The sequence below is a fragment of the Gorilla gorilla genome, chromosome 2, assembly GCF_029281585.2.
Source record: "Gorilla gorilla gorilla isolate KB3781 chromosome 2, NHGRI_mGorGor1-v2.1_pri, whole genome shotgun sequence".
Classification (NCBI taxonomy): domain Eukaryota; kingdom Metazoa; phylum Chordata; class Mammalia; order Primates; family Hominidae; genus Gorilla; species Gorilla gorilla.
The window spans coordinates 11008929-11029835 of NC_086017.1; the positions used below are offsets into that span (position 1 = coordinate 11008929).

The following is a 20907-nucleotide window of genomic DNA, read 5'->3' on the forward strand; positions in this document are numbered from 1 at the left end:
CTGGCTGGGAGAAGCCTTTTTTATAGTGATTTTTAAAGCCAATTTTTACTGCTTTTATTATTATTATTGAACATCTTTATAGACCCTTTTATTATATGTGCCCTTGGCATATAGCTCCTACCAATACAGGGAAGAGTCTGTGACTTGCCATTGATACCTGACTATTCAGACAAGCCCAAATTAGGTGAAACTTTACCAAATAACTGCCTTGTGATCTAAGGTGTTAAAGTCAGGGAAATCAAGGAAAGACTGTGGAATTGTTTCAGATTGAAATAGACTAAAGAGACATAATTAAGAGAGGCCATGCATGGTGGATCGTGCCTGCAATCCCAGCACATTGGGAGGCCGAGGTGAATGGAATGCTTGAGCCCAGAATTTTAAGACTAGCCTGGCAACATGGGGAAACACCACCTCTACAAGAAAACAAAAATTAACCTGGCATGGTGGCAAAAATTAACCCAGGAGGGCTAGGTGGGAGGTTCACCTGAGCCCAGGAGGTTGAGGCTGCAGTGAGCTGTGATTGTGCCACTGCAATTCAGCCTGTGCAACAGAATGACAATCTGCCTCAAAAAAAAAAAAAAGAAAAAGAAAAGAAAAAAGAAAATAAATTATCAACTGGATTCTTTTGGTGTAAAAGATTTTTTTGGGGGCCAGACACAGTGGCTTAATCCTGTAATCCCAGCACTTTGGGAGGCTGAGGTGGGAGAATGGCTTGAGGTCAGGAGTTTGAGACCAGCTTGAGCAACAGAAGGTGACTCCAGATAGCCAGGCATGGTGGCAGGCACCTGTAGTTCTAGCTACTTGGGAGGCTGAGATGGGAGGATCACTTGAGCCCAGGAGTTAGAGGCTTCTGTGAGCTATGATCACACTACTGCACTCTAGCTTGGGTGACAGAGTGAGACACTGTCTCTACAACAAAAATGAAACAACAAAAAATAGAATTTTATTAGATAAAATGGGAAATGGGACCTGAAGATTAGCTGCTTAGAGCTGAATCAATGTTAATTTCTTGATATTGTTGGTTTTGGGGGTGTTATGCCCTTTGTTTGTTAGCAATATAAACTAATTTATTTGGGTAATAGGGGATTGGTTTACAAGAGAAAAAAATTCTTTGTCCATTTTTATAATATTTTTTGTGAATTTGAGATTGTTTTAAAATAATTTTAAATATGTATATTGAATTGATATTTAATATAGACTTGCATTCAAAACAGGGCCACATTTTTTTTCATGTGATTTATTCTTTTCTTTTCCCAGGTGATGGTCTTTTAAGCCGTCCTATTTTTACTCAGGAGCCACATGATGTCATTTTTCCTTTGGATTTATCAAAATCTGAGGTCATCCTGAATTGTGCTGCTAACGGTTACCCTTCGCCTCATTATAGGTAAAATCCTACCTGTGGGCACCACACTATTTTGTTCTTCCTCACTGAACCAAAACATACACAAAATAAAGTGTTTTATAAAATGTCCTAATTTGTAGTGTACAGCTCAAGGAATTTCTCTATGGGTATGCAGCCATGTGACAATCACTCAGATAAAGATATAGGCATTTCCAGTACCCCAGGGTATTCCCTCATGCCGCTTTCCAGGCAATAATTAACCCCCTACCCACCAGCTCGAAGTAACCATACTTATGTCTCTGTCTTATTGATTAGGTCTGCTTAGAACATTTATTCTTGAGATTGGTGCCATGCATTGCCTTATTGTCGTCAGAATTGAGAGAGAGAGAGAGAAGAGAGATAGGGGAGAGAGAGAAGAGAAAGACAGGAAGCAAGTAACACAGGAAGGCAGGAAGAAAAGAAAGATAAAAGGAAAGAAAAAAATGAAGAGAAAGGAAAAAAAAAGATTTGTTTCCTCAATTTGAAAGACTAAAATGTGAGCTCATTTTGCATTTCCCACCCCTACCTCAATGTGGAACTGCGGCCTCAGTTGCTGCATATGCAATGATTATGAAAATGTTCTATAAAGAATGCATCAAGATGGATATCTAGATTTATTTCATCAGATAAAATTATGTGGCTTCACTCGTGGGTCACATCACCCCAAAATACTGATTTTAGAAAAATATGTTGAAGACAGCTATGTACCCTCTAAGGCAGAAAGGGAATTTTTATTCTGGGCAAATAAGAAAAAAAAAAAACCTATATTTGTTTCTCACATATTATTTGTGGAATTATAGGGAGAAAGGGTCAGTAAGTTTTTGTTCTTATTTATCAAGTTGCAGCAAAGGCAGAATTTGCTTCATATTGTGGGTGGAATTTACAAATTTAAAAATATATGCATACATAAATATACATAGGTAAATAATAAAGATATTTAGTTAGTAGAAACTTCATGTGTAGTGTTAATACAGGAAAAGAAAATACATATTAAACTTTTGTAGCTTTGGGTTTTAAAATCATTTTTTTAAGTCTTGTTTTACAGATGTGAAGTTGATATGACACACACAAAGAGTAACAATTTCAGTGTATTTTGGCAAAATAAGCTGGTTTAGCCTAATTTTATTTTGCAGTAAAAATACACTCTTGATGTGCATAGTTATTTAGATCCTAAAATTGTCTAGATTAATGAGTTAAATGACTTAAATGCACTTAATTAGCTAAATGACTTCAAAGCTAAAGGCAAGTCTACCTTATCTTGAATTTTTTTGAGCTAACTTCAGCATCTTCTTTTTACAACAAAGGAGCTGAAAAACCATGTCTTCTCATTCCACATACTAAAGCTTCCTTGTCTTTATCATACCCAAGCCAGTGAAACTCATCTGTCAGGGGAAGATCCTTCACTTTACAAATTTGGAACACTCAATTCAGAGTTTGTCGATTTGTTAGTTTTTCTGAAACGATGAGCTGTCCTATTAGTTTAATATATGGTTAAATATATGAAAATTTGATTAATACATTTAGTGAGATCACCTAATACTTAAAGTAGTAATTTTATGTTTGAGAGCTAATTAGGTTGATCTTAGGGGTTAGTAGAGAAAGAATATAAGAATTCCTATAACATTTTTTGAAAGTTTGCTGAATATAAGACAGACACGTAAATACATAAATTATATATTTATATAAAAATATCTATTGGCTTTTAACAGTTAGAAGGATATAAAATAGGTTCTCAAGATAATTTGCTAATTAGTTTTATCTGTGAAAAAATACACAGAATGAAGGCGACAGTTTTCAATGTTGTTAAATGGCTTTTATTTCTAAGATCCTTGTAAGCTAAAAGGCTAAAGACAAGTAATTTATGTGCTTATTTCCAGCCCCCATAACCTGGTTTGGCTCATTTCTTTTTTTTTTTTAACTTTTAAGTTCAGGGGTACATATGCAGGTTTGTTATATAGATAAACTTGTGACATGGGGGTTTGTTGTACAAATTATTTCATCATCCAGGCACTAACCCTGGTGCTTATTAGTTATTTTTCCTGATCCTCTCTCTCCTCCCATCCTTCATCCTCCAGCAGGCCCCAGTCTGTTGTTCCCCTTACTCATACACAAGAAACTATGGAAAGAGAGTGAGAAAAGAATTACGTTTTTAATGCTTAAATGTCAGACTCAGGCCCAACTTTATTGATAATAAAGCAAAGGACAGAGGTATTTCAGATAATGTGCATTACCAACAAAATGTAAAAGTTTAGTTTTAATATGACCCTTTCTAACTTAAATTTTATTTTTTAAAAAGCCTCACAACTATATTCACCTTAGATTGTGTGTGTGTGCATGTGTGTCTTAGAAGGAAAGCCTTTACAATTCACAGATTCTAACGTTATTTGAGGTTACTTGGGTATAGTGTAAAGCGACATAAAAGAATCCTTGACTTAAAGTTATCATTTCTAGTCACAGCTCTATCAATCCATTGGTGACTTTGGAATAATCATTTTTCTCTCCTGGCATCATCTTCCTTATTCATAAAATGAGGCTGGGTTTGATTTTAAGATGTGTTTTCTTTCTTTTAGTAAATTCCATACAGCAAATGAAATCTCAGGGAAAATAAGCAATATTAAAAGCAAACTTTTTGAAAGAGCTTAAGCTTTCCCATGAAAAAGGATTACCCTTTATTCTTTCAAAGATCACATAACACATGAGAATATGAAGTCCAGCCCTGAAGCCCTGCAAAGGGAAGAGAAATGGGCTACCCAAAGATGGTGCTTTGGAAGGATTGCTTATACCTGGAAAGTCTAGGAAAATCATGTAGCAATGAACTTAGTTCTACCTCAGAATATATATTTGATTTGGAAAAATGAAATAACACGCACATAAATTATTTCTAATAGGATATACTCTCTATCAGAAAAAAGGATTTCTGACAATCTTCTCTCTACCTGGTCACCAGAGGAGACTCCTTTCTGTAATTTAGTCTACTCTACCCTAGTCATGAACACAACCTTAAGTCTAGAGAAGCTCTAGGCCTCTAAGAAAAAACTATAATAGTAGTCACTCTGCCCTTCTGTTCTTTTTATTCATTTCCCGCAACTTTATCCTTTTAACAATCCTGTGAGATAAGCAGAATATACATTATTGCACACATTGTATAATTTGTGAAATGACTTCTGGAGAAATCAGAGGGCTTGTTCAAGTATACGCAGCAAAGGAATGTTAAAGCTAGGACTAGGATTCTTTCCACAGGGGTAACAGACTCAAATTCAGTGTACATCACAATCACCCAGAGAGACTTAAAATTTAGATTTTGGTGTTCTCGGTCAGAGGTCTGGGGATGGGCTCAGAAATAAGCCAGGCAGAGAGAGACAAATATCATCTGATCTCACTCATATATGGAATCTAAAAAAAGTTTATTTCATAGAATCAACTCATAGAAGTAGAGTGTAGAATGGAGGTTACCAGAGGCTGAGTCAGGGAGGGGCAGGAAGGGAAAGGGGACACCTGGGTCAAAGGGTGCAAAGTGATCTTTAGACAGGAGGAATAAGTTCTGGGATTCATTTGGACGGTAGAGGGACTATACTTAATGATAATGTATTGTATATTTCAAAGGAGCTGGAAGAGAAGATTTTGAATGCTCTCACCACAGACAAATGATAGATTTTTGAGGTAATGAATATGCTCATTACTCTGATTTGATCATTACAAAATGCATACATGTATGAAAACATCACATTTCTCCGTATAAATATGTGCAATCATTTGTCAATTAAAAATAAATAAAACTCAAAAAAAAGAAACACATACTTTCAGCAAATATACCATGTAATTCTAAAGCAAAGCCTAATTTTGAAAAACACCAACAGACACAAGTGCGCACACATGCACACACACACACAAACACACACATATTACGGAAGGACAGCCAACAAACACAGCCCACAACCATTATTCTTTTTTTGTTTTTGAGACAGTCTTGCTCTGTCAGCCAGGTTGGAGTGCAGTGATGCAATTTTGACTCACTGCAACCTCTGTCTCCCAGACTCAAGCAATTCTCCTGCCTCAGCCTCCCGCGTAGCTGGGATTACAGGCATGTGCCACCATGCCCGGCTAATTTTTGTATTTTTTTAATAGAGACTGGGTTTCACCATGCTGGCCAGGCTGGTCTTGAACTCCTGACCTCAGGTAATCAGCCTGCCTCGGCCTTCCAAAGTGCTGGGATTACAGGCGTGAACCACTGCACCTAGCCCAGCCATTATTCTTGACACAGGACTGAACTACTTAAAAGTGAAGGATGTTTCCCAACAAAGGGTCAAGATTTTAGTTCACATCCATTGTGTTTTCTGGAACTAATGTGATATTAATTCAGATGCTAAAAGCAATCATTTAAAACACATTTCCTAGGTTGCATCATAGGAAGACACTTGTCAGTATGCAATTCTATCAGAAATGTGTGCATGACAATCATTTGAATTCATTAATACTGTTTCTCCATTGATTTAGACATATTAATTAGGACAAAGCCCACACCAGGAGTTGAACCCCTGATCTATATGTACAGTTTAATAATCATTGTACCGTAGTGATCAGAATGATTATGGGGATACTGTGAAAAATTCATTTGCTGCCGCTAAGCCAACAACTTTGAATTTGTGTTGAAAAACAATTACTGAGCTTAATTAGGAGCATGTAATGATGACAGCGGTTATTTCAGTGATTGATTCCAAAATTAAAAAGAGCTGGCAAACTAAATGTAGTATATCCTATGCTTTGAAAACGATAGGGAACGTGGAAGTCTAAAGAGCAAATTATCAAAAACTATATTAGAGTGCTGGCAAGGAGAATATTGGTGTCTCGAGACAGGCCTAAAGAAAGAAAAGTTTTGAAGGGTTTTATTATTGTTTTTTGTTTTTTTCACTTTTTTCTTACCCTAATATTGAAAACAAGGAGCAGTCTCTACAAATTCCTCTAGAAAAATGATCGCAGAAAATCTAGGCAAATGAAATGTACTCTTTGACTGCTGTCTTTCAACTTTCAGGTGTGCAGGAAATAGCTAAATAATTTCAAAGTTAACAGAGTTGGTTCTAAACCTTTGATTGATTTGATATCTGATCCATCACATCTCATCTTTAACATGGTAGAGGATTACCTAAATTCATATTTCTTTTCTACTTTGGTAGGCATTTGTCAGATTCTCCCCATGGGATGTTTGAAGACGCGCCTGAAGAAGTCAATGACATTTGAATTAATTCTGTGTTTTTAGTAGAGGCGGGGTTTTGCCATGTTGCCCAGGCTCGTCTCAAACTCCTGGCCTCAAGCTGTCTGCCCACCACTGCCACCCAAAGTGCTGGGATTACAGGCATGAGTTTCTGTACCCAACCTCTTTGAATTAATTGTGTAAAATGTCATTTTTTAAAAAATTAACCACTCCCACCAAAATATTTTTAATACGATTTTGGTATAAAGAGGAGAATTATAGCAAAGCTGGCAAAAACCCTAAAAAACACAGTTTGGAAATTGGCTATATTCCATAGGAAAAGATCATTCACTTGTTTTCCTAGATGACTGTGATGGGGTTCAGGACATACCACCTCAAAATATGGCACCTTGGCATTTGAGAAAATAGCAGAAGCAGGAAGATCATTCTCACCTTCCCCTCACTCTTCTTCTCTGAAGCAGGTCATAAAACCTTTATTCCAGAGGTATCATTTCTATATCCAGAGGAAAGAAACACCCTTTTCCTCCTCAAAGACACAGAGAAATCAAGAAGAATTGGAACAAAAGGCCTTGCTAACTTCCCGCCAGTTTCTTACCATTAGATCATACCCTCTTTTTACAATCATACTTCTGCAGGACTGTCTACTCTTCATCAAAACTAGCATTAAAAACACACAGGTTTTCCTGTTTTTTAGGATTTTTTTTTCTGAAGGCTTTCATGTCATGGAATATTTATATTAAATAAAATTATATGTTTTTCTGTTATTAATCTTCCTTTCCTTTTAGAGACCTCAGCCATGAACCTAGCAATGAGTGAGAAAAGATATTTTTCTACATGTACAACTGTTTGTCATTATTCAATAGTTTTAAGTGTTTATTTTAAAAAATGGTCTATGTGACTATACACAGCCTGTGCCCTAGGAATGCATCCCATTAGATATATACGATTCATGCTTCCAAATATTTGGGGATTTTGATGGACTTGGGAGTTCCAAGGTAGGAAAGTGAGTCTGGTTAGAGATAATTATCAGGTATTCATTTGTCTTAAAAATGACCAAATAAAATTTCTAAAACTAGTTATGAATCTTTGAAAGTAAATATAACTCTAAGACCCTTCAGCTAGTTAATTCATGTACTAAAGAATTGTTGACTAATAGCTAAGCCAAGAGAATTTTTGCTTCTCAAAATAAAAACCTCTCAAACAGCATTTGCTTTGCTAAAGCATAATTTTAGTTTGGCATTTCTAAGTACCATTGAAATATTTTCAACACGATTAATTTTCCAAGTAACATACTAACAGAGGTAATCATGTTCTAAAGTAGTCAGGTTATTATTGTTTTGTTATCAGCGTTGAATTGGCATTGTAAAATTATGCTTGCCATTTGTAATATACGCTTCTTGAATTCCTATCTTTAAATCATTTTGACATTCAATTTTGTGCTACCAGTTGTGGATGTTCACGTAAGGTATATGTTATTTGAAAAGTCACTAAAGGAATAGGTTGGCCAGTATTATTGACTGACTGTCTAATTTTTATTTCTCATGTTGAGAGTTCTGTTTCCTCTTTGTATACATTTGGGTGAATGTAACTTATAAAGAGTACATCTTTCAAATAATCTAGTTACTGATCTCACCAAACCCACCAAGACGGCTACCTTTGGTAAAACTGGTAGGATTACCTCCACATGTAATCATGTTTTTTGGTGTTTTTTATAGTTGCAGGAATTAGAACTACATGTTTTTTAAGACAAAGATTGATTGACTCTGTATATTATAAGCATAATTTTATTTTTTTTCCTTGAAGGTGGAAGCAAAATGGCACAGACATTGATTTTACTATGAGTTATCACTACAGGTTGGATGGAGGCAGTCTTGCGATCAATAGCCCTCACACGGATCAAGATATTGGCATGTACCAGTGCCTGGCCACCAATCTTCTGGGGACAATTCTGAGTCGGAAGGCAAAGCTCCAATTTGCATGTGAGTTTGGGGTAAATTTTGTAATCTTTGTCTCTGAAAATATAATATTCTTCTGATACACACATTTTAAAAATCTAGCTTTGCCAATAATATATTTGAGAATGAATATGACTTTATGGGCTTTTGACAATGTTCATTTTGTGAATCTAGATTCTTGGGTATAACAGAAACCTGCTTCTAAAAAAAGAATAAAAAAACAGGGAAAAGATCAATGTTATTATATTTTGTGAATTATTTTTAGAAACATTTCTAAAAGTTTCAGACAAATATTAAGATAAAGATATATGATATAGCATTCTTTTTCTTTTTCTTTTGCATTGGATATTAATGCAACGTGGAGAGCACAGGAAGAAAAAGCTGAGGGCAGAGATGTCATCTGGGGGAGGTGGGCGTTCTCCCAAGAAAAGCCATCATGCACCCATAGTTTGATGTAGGTGGAAATAAAGTGGTTGCCAAAGGCAGGCTTTATATTAACTGTAACAATGTCCAGCTGCATCACATAAATGTCATCCAAGTAATTACCTTGGTGACATTTGGGGACATTAGCAGATGAACAATAGACATACTGCGTCTAATATCCTTTATATATAGTGTTTCCAGGGACTGAAATGTTTCATATTGGATTCAGCAAAAGCCTTGCTTGAGAGTAATTATATCTGTTGATGTGGATAAAGTAGAAGGCTTGCATTTCTCCCTTTGCACCAACCATTATGTCCCAGAGGATCTAGCCAAGGAACCAAAAAGTGAGCTGCTATACCTGCAGGGCTCATAGAAATGTCTATACTGTGTGTTACTTTGAAAAAGTAATTGTTCTGAAATTTTATTAACGAATACATGACCAAAACTCACCTTGTGAAACTACTTCAGTCATCAGTGGATACATGAATTAATAACTGGGTCTGTTTCTCATTGCAAGTCTTGTGTTCCAAAGATTTTTCTACACCAGAGATCCCCTGATCTACACAGACTTCTCTTGAGGTTGACCATTTTGGGGATGGCTTTGCTTCTGATTTTACACACACCACATACACATACACACATGCACACACATATACATATATACAGATATACACACATAAATATGTTGCTAACTGTATCCAAATGTATTTGTATCTGTGGAAGTAAGAAGTGAACGTGGAAGTTTATTAACCTAAATAGAAGGTGGAAAAGGGCCAGTGGCTACTTTGGAACATAGGATAAAAATATTTATAACACTTGATTTCATCATTTCAGCTAAGACTATCACCTGGAAAAATAATAGGGAACAAAATAACATAAAAACTTATGTTATAGAAATAAAGAATTGTTCCAGACTTTGAATGATTCTGCCACAGTAATTGTTTATTTCTCCTGCTTGGATAGGAGATGACCCTACAACATACACAGGATATGAGTCAGATTCCATAATCATACATTTGACTGTTTGGTAAAGGAAACTCCATACAGCATATTTATTTGCTATACCCTCGAGTTTCTCTACAGTTATGATTCTATCTACTCTCGAAAACAGTTGAATGTCTACATCTCAAATCAATGCACTCTTTGATATAACCATGTATTTCTTCTCCTTTGTTCTGTACTTTTTAACAAAAATATGTTTTAAAATGTCCTACATTATTATATCATACCTTCTTTCTGCTTTAAAAATTTCTTGCAACTAGAAGTTTCTCTAGTTAAAACTTATTTTGTTTATGCCATATCAGAATACAAGTCTCAATTAAGAAGAAATTATATGCTTTCATCTGGCTAAATGGGACAAATCAATTTTTCTGTCCTTATTGACTTTCCCGTCTTATCATAAAATTTTCCGTTTTGGGGCAGAAGGTGTATGACTGTTGATCTTGAAAAGCATTTCTATTACCTTTAATGCAGAAAGTAAAATGGCCTATATCCATTAACTAATCTTTCTTCTGCAAAGTTAAAGGATCTTAGGCTCTAAGAGCTTGCAAAAGCAAGAACCACAACATGGTGGTGGTGTCATGTCTGAAATATTTCTCATTGTATCCAGGGAGACATGTGCTAGAGTGTGGAAACAGAAAGAGTAAAGGGTATAAATGCAAGTCCCCAACCAAATGGAAAGTTCCTAAAGTGCATGAACTGTATCTTCATCTTAATTATAATTCCTCACAACCTCCTTCATAAATTTTTAACAATATCAATTTTGATAGAAAAGGCCTTTGGTAGGATAACCACAGCAGATAAATGCTGAGATTTTGTGAAACAGAGAGGTGTGAGTTCAAATTATTTTTGTCAAATATCTAGTAGTATGAAATTAGGTCTTTCTTAACAACGTTAAGCTTCTGTTACGAAATCTATACGATGAGGATACAGCAGTAGCCACCACATAGGACAATGACATGGAGTCACTGAGAAAATGAATGTCAAGTCCCTGATCCATTATGGACCCTAGGGAAATGAGAGCTCTAATTCTTCCTTTCACTATTATTACCTCTCTCAACTTGGACAGACATCTATATATTTCAAACCACTTGAGTTTCTTATGGAAACTCTCCTAGTTTAGTTTACATTTGAAAACTTTCTATAGGCTAGTTTCTTGTTCTTTTGTTTTCATGTCAAATATAATACATGTGCTTTGACATATATTATTTCACTTGAATTGGACAACAGCTGTAGGAGGCAGTTGCTATCATTGCCCCCATTTTACAGATTAGAAGCCTGAGGCTCACTGATATCAGGGCTTTCTTAAAGTAAGTTGTTAGAGAAAAGTTGGAACTTGTGTGTAGACAAAGACTTCAGACTCTAAAACTCATGTACTTCATGTCACAGTATTGAGTCCTTCTCAAACACTGACCACACAGTTCTTGTGGGCCTTCTTTCTTTGTTTCACTTGCTGGCACAGTAATTGTCTAAATAATAAACCGTATCTTCAGGACAGAATGGTTCAAATAAGCCTGGTAGTAGATGCTGGTGATTCTTTGTCCACATCCGCTTTTGCAAGTGATGTGCCAACCCCCCAGCTATGAATACCCACAGATATCCCTTTTTGCATTTCATGCCCCAAACCTCTCTGTGGGATCAGGCTGAAACTAGACAACAGCTGCAACACCTTAATTAGTTTCTTAACTTGCTGTTTCCTTCTTCCCTCCCTGCCTTTCTCCTAAGAGGATTCCCTCAATAAATCATATGCACTTGAATCCTTGCCTCAGGCTCTGCTTCCAAGGCATCCAAAGTGAGACAGAGATTAAACATTTAATATGAGATTGCCGATCTACTTACTGACAGAAAAAAATGGGTCAAGAAGCCCCACTCCCATGAGCTCCCATAGATAAGAACAAGCTTTGCATCAAAATAAAAATTGGTCAAGTCCCTTGCTGCCTGTCGGTTGGCAGTCCATTGTAAAATGGATCAACTCCCTTGCTGCCTGTGGGTTGGCAGAGTCCATTGTAAAATGTCACTTTGACCTTCAGAACGAATGGCCTTATGAACAACCTTTCAGAATCTACCCTGTCCATGCAGAAACGCCGCAGGGACATACCTCTAGATAATTGATGGCTTTTGTTTGTCACTTTTATCCTGGTGTTCAGTAATCCAAAAGCACACTTTGAGTTTATTTCAGACACAGACTGTAACACTCTGCTTCATTATGAATCGTCTCATCATGAAACCATCCTGAAACGTGGCCTGTATATAAAAACTACCTGTTGTGAAATATACTCCTAAATCAAATCTGTCTTTAACTAACTATGTAACTTAGACAAGTCATTCACTTCTCTGGATTTAGCTAAAGCATATTTTGAATTATTTGATTACAAAAGTCTCTTTCAGCTATTGTCATATAATCTGTCCTTCCAAATACTCAGGTAGATCCTATTTTAAGTATCTCTGTCTTCCCCAACCCAAACTCTACCCTAAAACAAATTCAGCAGGAGTCTAGTCACCAAAGGGTTCTGTTATCATCCTGGCATTCTTGAATGATAAAACTAGTTTGACTTCTAAAATCACTTGTAGCTGCTTTGAATTTCTTTTATTTATCAAAGATTTTGGTGGTAAAGGTTGAATGTAGACCTCTTCCTTTTGTATGTATGTATGTTAATGAATTACTCTGTACTTGTGTGAGAGAACATTGCATCTGTCATTGCTGTTTAAAATGTCATCCTTGAGAAAATGAGATAGGTGTTTTGAAAGAAACCCATGATATCACTCAGATGTAATTTTTAAATGCCCTTATAATATATAACTCTACCGATGAAAAGATAAACATTTATGATAAAAGGTAGTCATGAATGGGACTTTTTGATCCTACATTATTTAATGTTTAATCACAGCTAGCATTTCAAATAAGTTTGCTCCATTATTGCAAAAGGAAAGGCAGCTGGGCTGGAGCCTCCTAACTGACCCTTCATTTATTCATCCTCCAAGCAACCGGAGAACACCTAATTGATACGCATCAAGTACTACACTAGGTCCTAAAGATTAAACAGTAGATAAGAAACAGCTACTTCCTGTCTCCACAGAACAGACAGGGGAAACCTTTAATACAATTAAAAATAAGAAAAGGAAAATAAAGGAAAGTGCTAACGCCTACAAAGTATTATGTGGCAGGCATTGTTCCAAACTCTTTATGTAAATTAGCTCCATTTATCCTCACAATAACCCTCTGAGAGTATCACGATCTTCACTTTCAGATAAGCAGACTGAGGCACAGAAGAATGAACTAGCCTGCCTAAAATCACACACCATATGTGGGAGAGTCTGTTTTCAAATCCAGACAGAGTGAAGAGTCCTACCACCTACTGCACCGTCCCAAAACATCAAGTGAAGTGAGAAAGGTGAAACTGACCTATAACAGAGTGGAGCTCAAAGTGAGAAGTAGTGAAGTTTGTCTGAATTGGAGAAAAGGCAAGGGAAGCCTTTCAAAGGAAATGGGGCTTGCATTGAACCTTGACATGTTAGTTTGTATTCTAGACAGAGAAAGTGGTAGAGAAAGTACAGGTCGGAAGAACAGTAAGAGGAAATGCAGATGTGTGAACAATCTTCAAGTATCAAGGAAAGTGCGGGGAGGTGGGCAAAAGACCTGAGAACTGAAATGCAGAAAGCTAGGGATCAGAAATGACTGGTTTTCTAGGTTGAGACTGAAAACTAATTTGGAGCCACTTATAAGTAGTCCTTTATATCCAGGCCTAATCTGCAAACAATAGGATAATTTAGAGATATTATGAGATGCCAAAGAAACATGCAAAAATCCATCATAGTGCAATATTCCACACTCAGTATGACACTGTGTACAGGTGTTAATTTCTGGTTAAATGCCACTATTGCCCATTTCATATAGGGTTACTATGAGGACCAAATACATTATGTGGAAAGCAGAGGGCAAGGGCAACTGATAGACTGGTATGAGTTGAAGATGGTGAGATAGGCAGGGGTCTGGCCATACGAATACTAATAGGCCAAGTTTTGTATTTTACTGCTTATCCTAAGAGCAATGGAACCGTTCTGAATAATGTTAAGGATGTTGAAGTTGTTTATAAAATGTAGTTTGAAGCCAGGCGCGGTGGCTCACGCCTGTAATCCCAGCACTTTGGGAGGCCAAAGCGGGCGGATCACAAGGTCAGGAGTTTGAGACCAGTCTGGCCAACATAGTGAAACCGCGTCTCTATTAAAAGTACAAAAAATTAGCTGGGTGTGGTGGTGTGCACCTGTAATCCCAGCTACTCGGGAGGCTGAGGCAGGAGAATCGCGTGAACCGGGGAGACAGAGATTGCAGTGAGCTGAGATCGTGCCAGTACACTCCAGTATGGGCAACAGAACGAGACTCCGTCTCAAAAAAAAAAAAAATGTAGTTTGAAATACCACATACTATTTCCTTAAATATGTTAGTCTGACATATTAATGATATTATTAATATTATCAAAACCATAGCACACATACTTAGGGGGCATCCCAAACCTCAGTTTTTATCATATACAATGGAGTGAACGAATTCTTGCACCACATCACAGGATTGATTTTAAATGGTTCAAGGTTAAAATGCAGTAAGAATGCATTTTAAAGGGCTATAAACATGTAGGCATTTACAATCATCATAATTTTTTCCAGAGGAATGCAAAGGGTTTTACACCTGCCATGCCATTCATCTTTATTCTATACCTGTAAGCTATTCTTAACCATGTTTTACAGGTGAAGACATTAAAAGGCAGGACAACTATGTTACTTGCCCACGGTCAACTAACCTACAGCAGACCCAGAATTTCTAACATTTCCTTCTTGAAACAACTTTTTAAATTTATATTTATTTTGTAGACAGAGGAAGTAAATCAGATTTCTCATGAATTTAATGCCATATTCAAAGAAAAACAAAAAAGGTAAAGTCGTAACATAAAGGTCTTTGACTCCTTACAGAAGGATTCTAAGATATTTGTGTATTTAAAGGTGATAAATATTTTTATTTCTATCTTTTGACCAGGGTCTTATAAGCAAGAACAAAACCCCTCACATTTAGAAATAAATTTTAAGAGTTTCCAAATTTCTTTAAAATTCGTTCATATATAAGAAATGTAAAAGCAGTTATACGTGCTCCCGATGATATGGTGATAAAGTGCATTTATATCAGAAAAAGAAATTAAGACCCAGGAGAAGAAGCTTTAAAAACAACACTTAAAAATGCTTTTGGAAATCGTAAAGTCTCTGATAATTGCGAAGTGCGTATTAAGTGGGTAATGCATACCTAATTATAAATGAAAATGCTAAATGGCTTTTAACCTTTTTTCTACATCAGAAAAGAACTAACTGAACAAAAGCCATGAAGAAATATTTTTTCTTTAATTTCTTAAATTAAAAAAGTTGGTAAATTAGTATTGATTTTTTCAGTATCATTTGCAAATAGCATAAACAATGTTACAATGGATTTAATATTCTCAATTTGTCTTAATGAAATAACAGCATAACCACCAATTGTTATCATATCAAGGAGAAAACTTTGTCTTTGCTTTTAAAAATAATTCAGATCTTAAACAAATAGACTGTAAGCAGTTGCGTGGTTAAATTATAGCAAGCCACTGTTATATTTATATTTAAAATCGACAGGGAAGTAGATTATTCAATGCTTTAGCCTCATTTTTTCCCACACTATCTCTGCTGGAAATCTATTTATGTGTCTTATCAGAAATGGTACTTTTTCAAAATTCAGGCCTTCTCCCACTGCCTACTTCTACTTATATTCAGCAGGAGCTAGTCTTTTTAGTTCATTTGAATAAAATTGCACAGGCTAAGAGTTGGGATGGGAGAGGAAAATATAAGAAAGTAGGGGATCCATTCTATCAAAACTGGGAGTTTCTGATTTACAAAACTGAGACAGATGCACAAGCTGAAATGCTTGTTTATTACTCTTATGTTATTTGACAAACTGTTTCAAGGAATTTATGAACATAGCACATAAAGATTTTGCTTCTAAGATTTATAAAATTGGTTCAAATTACAGTGACATTTTTCGCATTAAAGGATCAAATATTTCTATTGTTTATTTATATATAAATATATAATACATATAAAGAGCATTTATAAGTAATAATGTGTATATAATTATCTGAATATATATCCAATATTGTCTAAAAAGTAAATCAGATTCAGGTGTTTAAATAGCAAATACATGAGAGAAGATGGCAGATAAGCGGCAAGACTAGCTTGCAGCTCCTGCTGGGAGGGACAGAGCAGCATGTGGAGACTCACATCATAGTTTGCCCCAGAAACTACCCCAGGAACATACCAGGAAAGCCGAGAGAATCCACAAACCCTTTGAAAGAACTGGATCACCGCTGCAGGCTCCCTGAGATGCAGAAAAACTGTGAGTCTGCTTGCTTTCTCAATAGGGAGGCTGGTGGTCTGGGGCAGGTTCTCAGCCCTGGTCACTAGCTGTCTGGAAATAGACTCAGTGCTGCTGGGGGCGGGTGGGGCATGGTGGGAGTGAGACTGGCCTTTAGGACTCACGCTGTGTGGGGGTGGGGTGAGGCCTGTGACTGCGTTTTCCCTCACTTCCCTGGTGAACTGTATGACTCAGCAGAGGCAGCCATAATCCCCCTGGGAATATAACTCCATCGGACTGGGAACTGTACCCCCATCCCTCACAGCAGCTGCAGCAAGCCCCACCCAAGGAGAAGCTGAGCTCAGACACACCTTATCCCTATCCCAAGCTGGTGGTCTTTCTCTATGTGTCCTGGTAGCCAAAGACAAAAGTCATAATATCTTGAAAGCTCTATCGCCCTGCCCACCACCTGAGAAACCTGAATACTTAACAAAATGTCCCTAGAGCAAGCTTGCATCCTCCCTATAGGACCACAGCTGATGCACTCCCAAAGCGCCATCTCCTGACTGGAGGCCAACCAACACAAAACCAGCGCTAAACAAAAACACAACCAAGGACCCTCACAGAGTTCACTTCACTCCCCTACTACCTCCACCAGAGCAGGTGGTGGTATCCATAGCTGCAAGACCTAAAGATGGATCACATTACAGGACTCTGCAGACACTCCCCAGTACCAATCAGAGCCTGATAGCTCCACTGGGTGCTACATCCAGAAGAGCAAAGCAATCACTACAGTTCAGTTCTCAGGAAGCCCCATTCCTAGGGGAAGGGGGAGAAAACCAAAACAAGGGAGCACCCCATGGGACAAAAGACTCTGAACAGCAGCCCTTGAATCCCAGATCTTCCCTCTGACATAATGTACCCAAATGAGAAGAAACCAGAGAGACAATTATGATAATATGACAAAATAAGGTTCTTCAACTCCCCCAAAAGATTATGCCAGCTCACCTGCAATGGATGCAAGCCAAGATGAAACTTCTGAATTGCCAGGAAAATAATTCAGAAGGTTAATTATTAAGCTAATCAAGAAGGCACCAGAGACCAGGCGCGGTGGCTCACGCCTGTAATCCCAGCACTTTGGGAGGCTGAGGCTGGTGGATCACGAGGTCAGGAGATCAAGACCATCCTGGCTATCATGGTGAAAGCCTGTCTCTACTAAAAAATACATAAAATTAGCCAGGCGTGGTGGTGGGCGCCTGTAGTCCCAGCTACTTGGGAGGCTGAGGCAGGAGAATGGCGTGAACCTGGGAGGCAGAGCTTGCAGTGAGCTGTGATCACGCCACTGCACTCCAGCCTGGGCAACAGTGCGAGACTCTGTTTCAAAAAGAAAAAAAAAGAAGCCACCAAAAAAAGGTGAAGTCCAGCTTAAAGAAATTAAAAACATGATACAGAAAATTAAAGGAAAATTCTTCGGTGAAATAGATAGTATAAATAAAAAACAATCACAAGTTCTGGAAATCTAGGACACAGAGTAATGTAAAATGCATTGGAAAGTCTAAGCAATAGAATCAGTCAAGCAGAAGAAAGAACTTCAGAGCTCTAAGACAAGGCTTTCAAATTAACCCAGTCCATCAAAGACAAACAATAATAATAATAATAATAATAATTTTTAAAAAATGATCAAAGCTTCCAAGAAGTTTGAGACTACATTAAATACCCAAACCTAAGAATAATTGGTGTTCCCGAGGAAGAAGAGAAATCTAACAATTTGGAAAATATATCTGAGAGAATAATCAGGAAAACTTCCTCAGCTTTGCTAGAGATCTAGACATCCAAATACAAGAAGCTCAAAGAACATATGGGAAATTCATCACAAAAAGATAATCACCTAGGCATATAGTCATTAGGTTATCTAAAGTTGAGACAAAGGAAAGACTCTTAATAGCTATGAGACAAAAGCATCAGGTAACCTATAAAGGAAAACCTATCAGATTAACAGAAGATTTCTTAGCAGGAACCCTACAAGCTAAAAGGGATTGGGATTCTATTTTTAGCCTCCTTAAACAAAACAACTATTAGTCAAGAATTTTGTATCCAGTTAAAGTAAGCTTCATAAATGAAGGAAAGACACAGTCTTTTCCAGACAAATAAATGCTGGGAGAATTTGCCACTACCAAGCCAACACCACAAGAACAGCTAAAAAGAGCTCTAAATCTGAAACAAATCTTCAAAATACACAAAAATAGAACCTCCTTGAAGCATACATCTCACAGAACCTATATAACAGTAACACAATGTAAAAAAAAAAAAAGAAAACAGAAAACAAAACAAAAAAAACCACAAGGTATTCAGGCAACAAAATAGCACGGTGAATAGAATAGTACCTCACATCTCAATACTAACATAGAAAGTGAATGGCCTAAATGCTTCACTTAAAAGATACGGAATGGCAGAATAAACGAGAATTCTCCAATAAAGTCTCTGCTGTCTTCACAAGACTCAACTAACACAGAAGAACTCAAATTTACTTACAGTAAAGGGGTGGAAAAAGATATTCCGTGCAAATGGACACCAAAAGCAAGCAGGAGTAGCTATTCTTATATCAGACAAAACATACTTTAAAGCAACAGCAGTTTAAACAAACAAAGAGGGACATTATATAATGATAAAAGGATTAGTCCAACAAGAAAATATCACAGTTCTAAATATATATGCACCTAACACTGGTGCTCCCAAATTTATAAAACAATTACTACTATACCTAAGAAATGAGATAGATGGCAACACAATAATAGTGGAGGACTTTAACACTCCACTGACAGCACTAGACAAGTCATCAAGACAGAAAGTCAACAAAGAAACAATGGACTTAAACTATATTCTAGAACAAATGAACTTAACAGATATTTACAGAAAATTCTATCCAACAACTGCGGAATATACATTCTATTCATCAGCACATGGAACATTCTCCAGGATAGACCATATGATAGACCACAAAACAAGTCTCAGTAAATTTAAGAAGATCGAAATTATATCAAGTACTCTCTCAGACCACAGTGAAATAAAATTGGAAATCAACTCCAAAAGGATCCCTCAAAACCAGGCAAATACATGGAAATTAAATAATCTGCTCCTGAATGACCAAACAAAAAGCTGCCTCTTTGAAAAGATAAATAAAATTGATAGACTGTTCGTGAGATTAACCAAGAAAAGAAGAGAGAAGATCCAAATAAACTCTATTAGAAATGAAATGGGAGATATTACAACTGATATCACAGAAATACAAAAGATTATTGAAGGCTACTATGAACACCTTGACATGCATAAACTAGAAAACCTAGAGGAGATGGATAAATTCCCGGAAATATACAATTCTCCTAGATTAAACCAGTAAGATATAGAACTGGAACAAGATAGGGATGCCCACTTTCCCTCCTTCTATTCAACATAGTACTGGAAGTCCTAGCCAGAGAATTCAGAAAAGAGAAAGAAATAAAGAGTATCCAAATTGATAAAAAAGAAGTCAAACTGTCTCTGTTTGCTGACGTTACGATTGTATACCTAAAAAACCCTAAAGATTCATCCAAAAATCTTCTGGAACTGGTAAATGAATTCACCAAAGTTTCCAGATACAAAATTAAAGTACACAAATCGGTAGCTCTGCTGCCTACCAACAGCGACCAAGCTGAAAATCAAATCAAGAACTCCACCCCTTTCACAATATCTGCAAAAAACAAACAAACAAACAAACACTTAGGAATATACCTAATCAAGGATGTGAAAGACCTCTACAAGGAAAACTACGAAACACTGCTGAAAGAAATCATAGACGACACAAACAAATAGAAACACATCCCATGCTCATGGATGGGGAGATTCAATACGGTGAAAATGACCACACTGCCAAAAGCAATCTACAAAGTCAGTACAATTCCCATCAAGATAGCACCATCATTCTTCTCAGAACTAGCAAAAACAATCCTAAAATTTACGTGGAACCAAAAAAGAGCCCACACAGCCAAAGCAAGACTAAGCAAAAAGAACACATTGGGAGGCATCACGTTACCTGACTTCACCTTTTTCTCTGAGGCCATAGTCACCAAAGCAACATGGTACTGGTATAAAAATAGGCACATAGACCAATGGAACAGAATAGAGAACCCAGAAATAAAGCCAAAAACTTGCAGTCAACTGATCCTCAACAAGGAAACAAAAATATGCAGTGTGGAAAGGACATCCTATTGAACAAATGGTGCTGGGATCATTGAAAAGCCCCGTGTAGAAGAATGAAACTGGATCCTCATCTCTCACCTTATACAAAAATCAACTCAAGATGTATCAAAGACTAAATGTAAGACCTGAAACCATAAAGATAATGGAAAATAACATTGGAACAACACTTCCAGACATTGGCTTAGGCAAAGATTTCATGACCAAGAACACAAAGCAAACACAACAAAAACAAAGATAAATAGGTGGGACTTAATTAAACTAAAAAGCTTCTGCACAGCCAAAGAAATAATCATGAGAGTTTACAGACAACCCACAGAGTGGGAAAAAATCTTCACAATAT

General features: G+C 36.8%; 1 protein-coding gene across 2 annotated transcripts in view; it reads left to right on the forward strand.

The window, feature by feature from the left end:
• Positions 1-20907, forward strand: part of CNTN6 (contactin 6) — a 322134-nt gene that overhangs the window by 127140 nt on the left and 174087 nt on the right. For both annotated transcript variants that reach the window (XM_055381222.2, XM_055381221.2), the window contains exons 3-4: positions 1258-1384; positions 8394-8569. In XM_055381222.2, coding sequence (XP_055237197.1) covers positions 1258-1384; positions 8394-8569 — 303 coding nt within the window. The remainder of the gene's footprint in view (positions 1-1257; positions 1385-8393; positions 8570-20907) is intronic.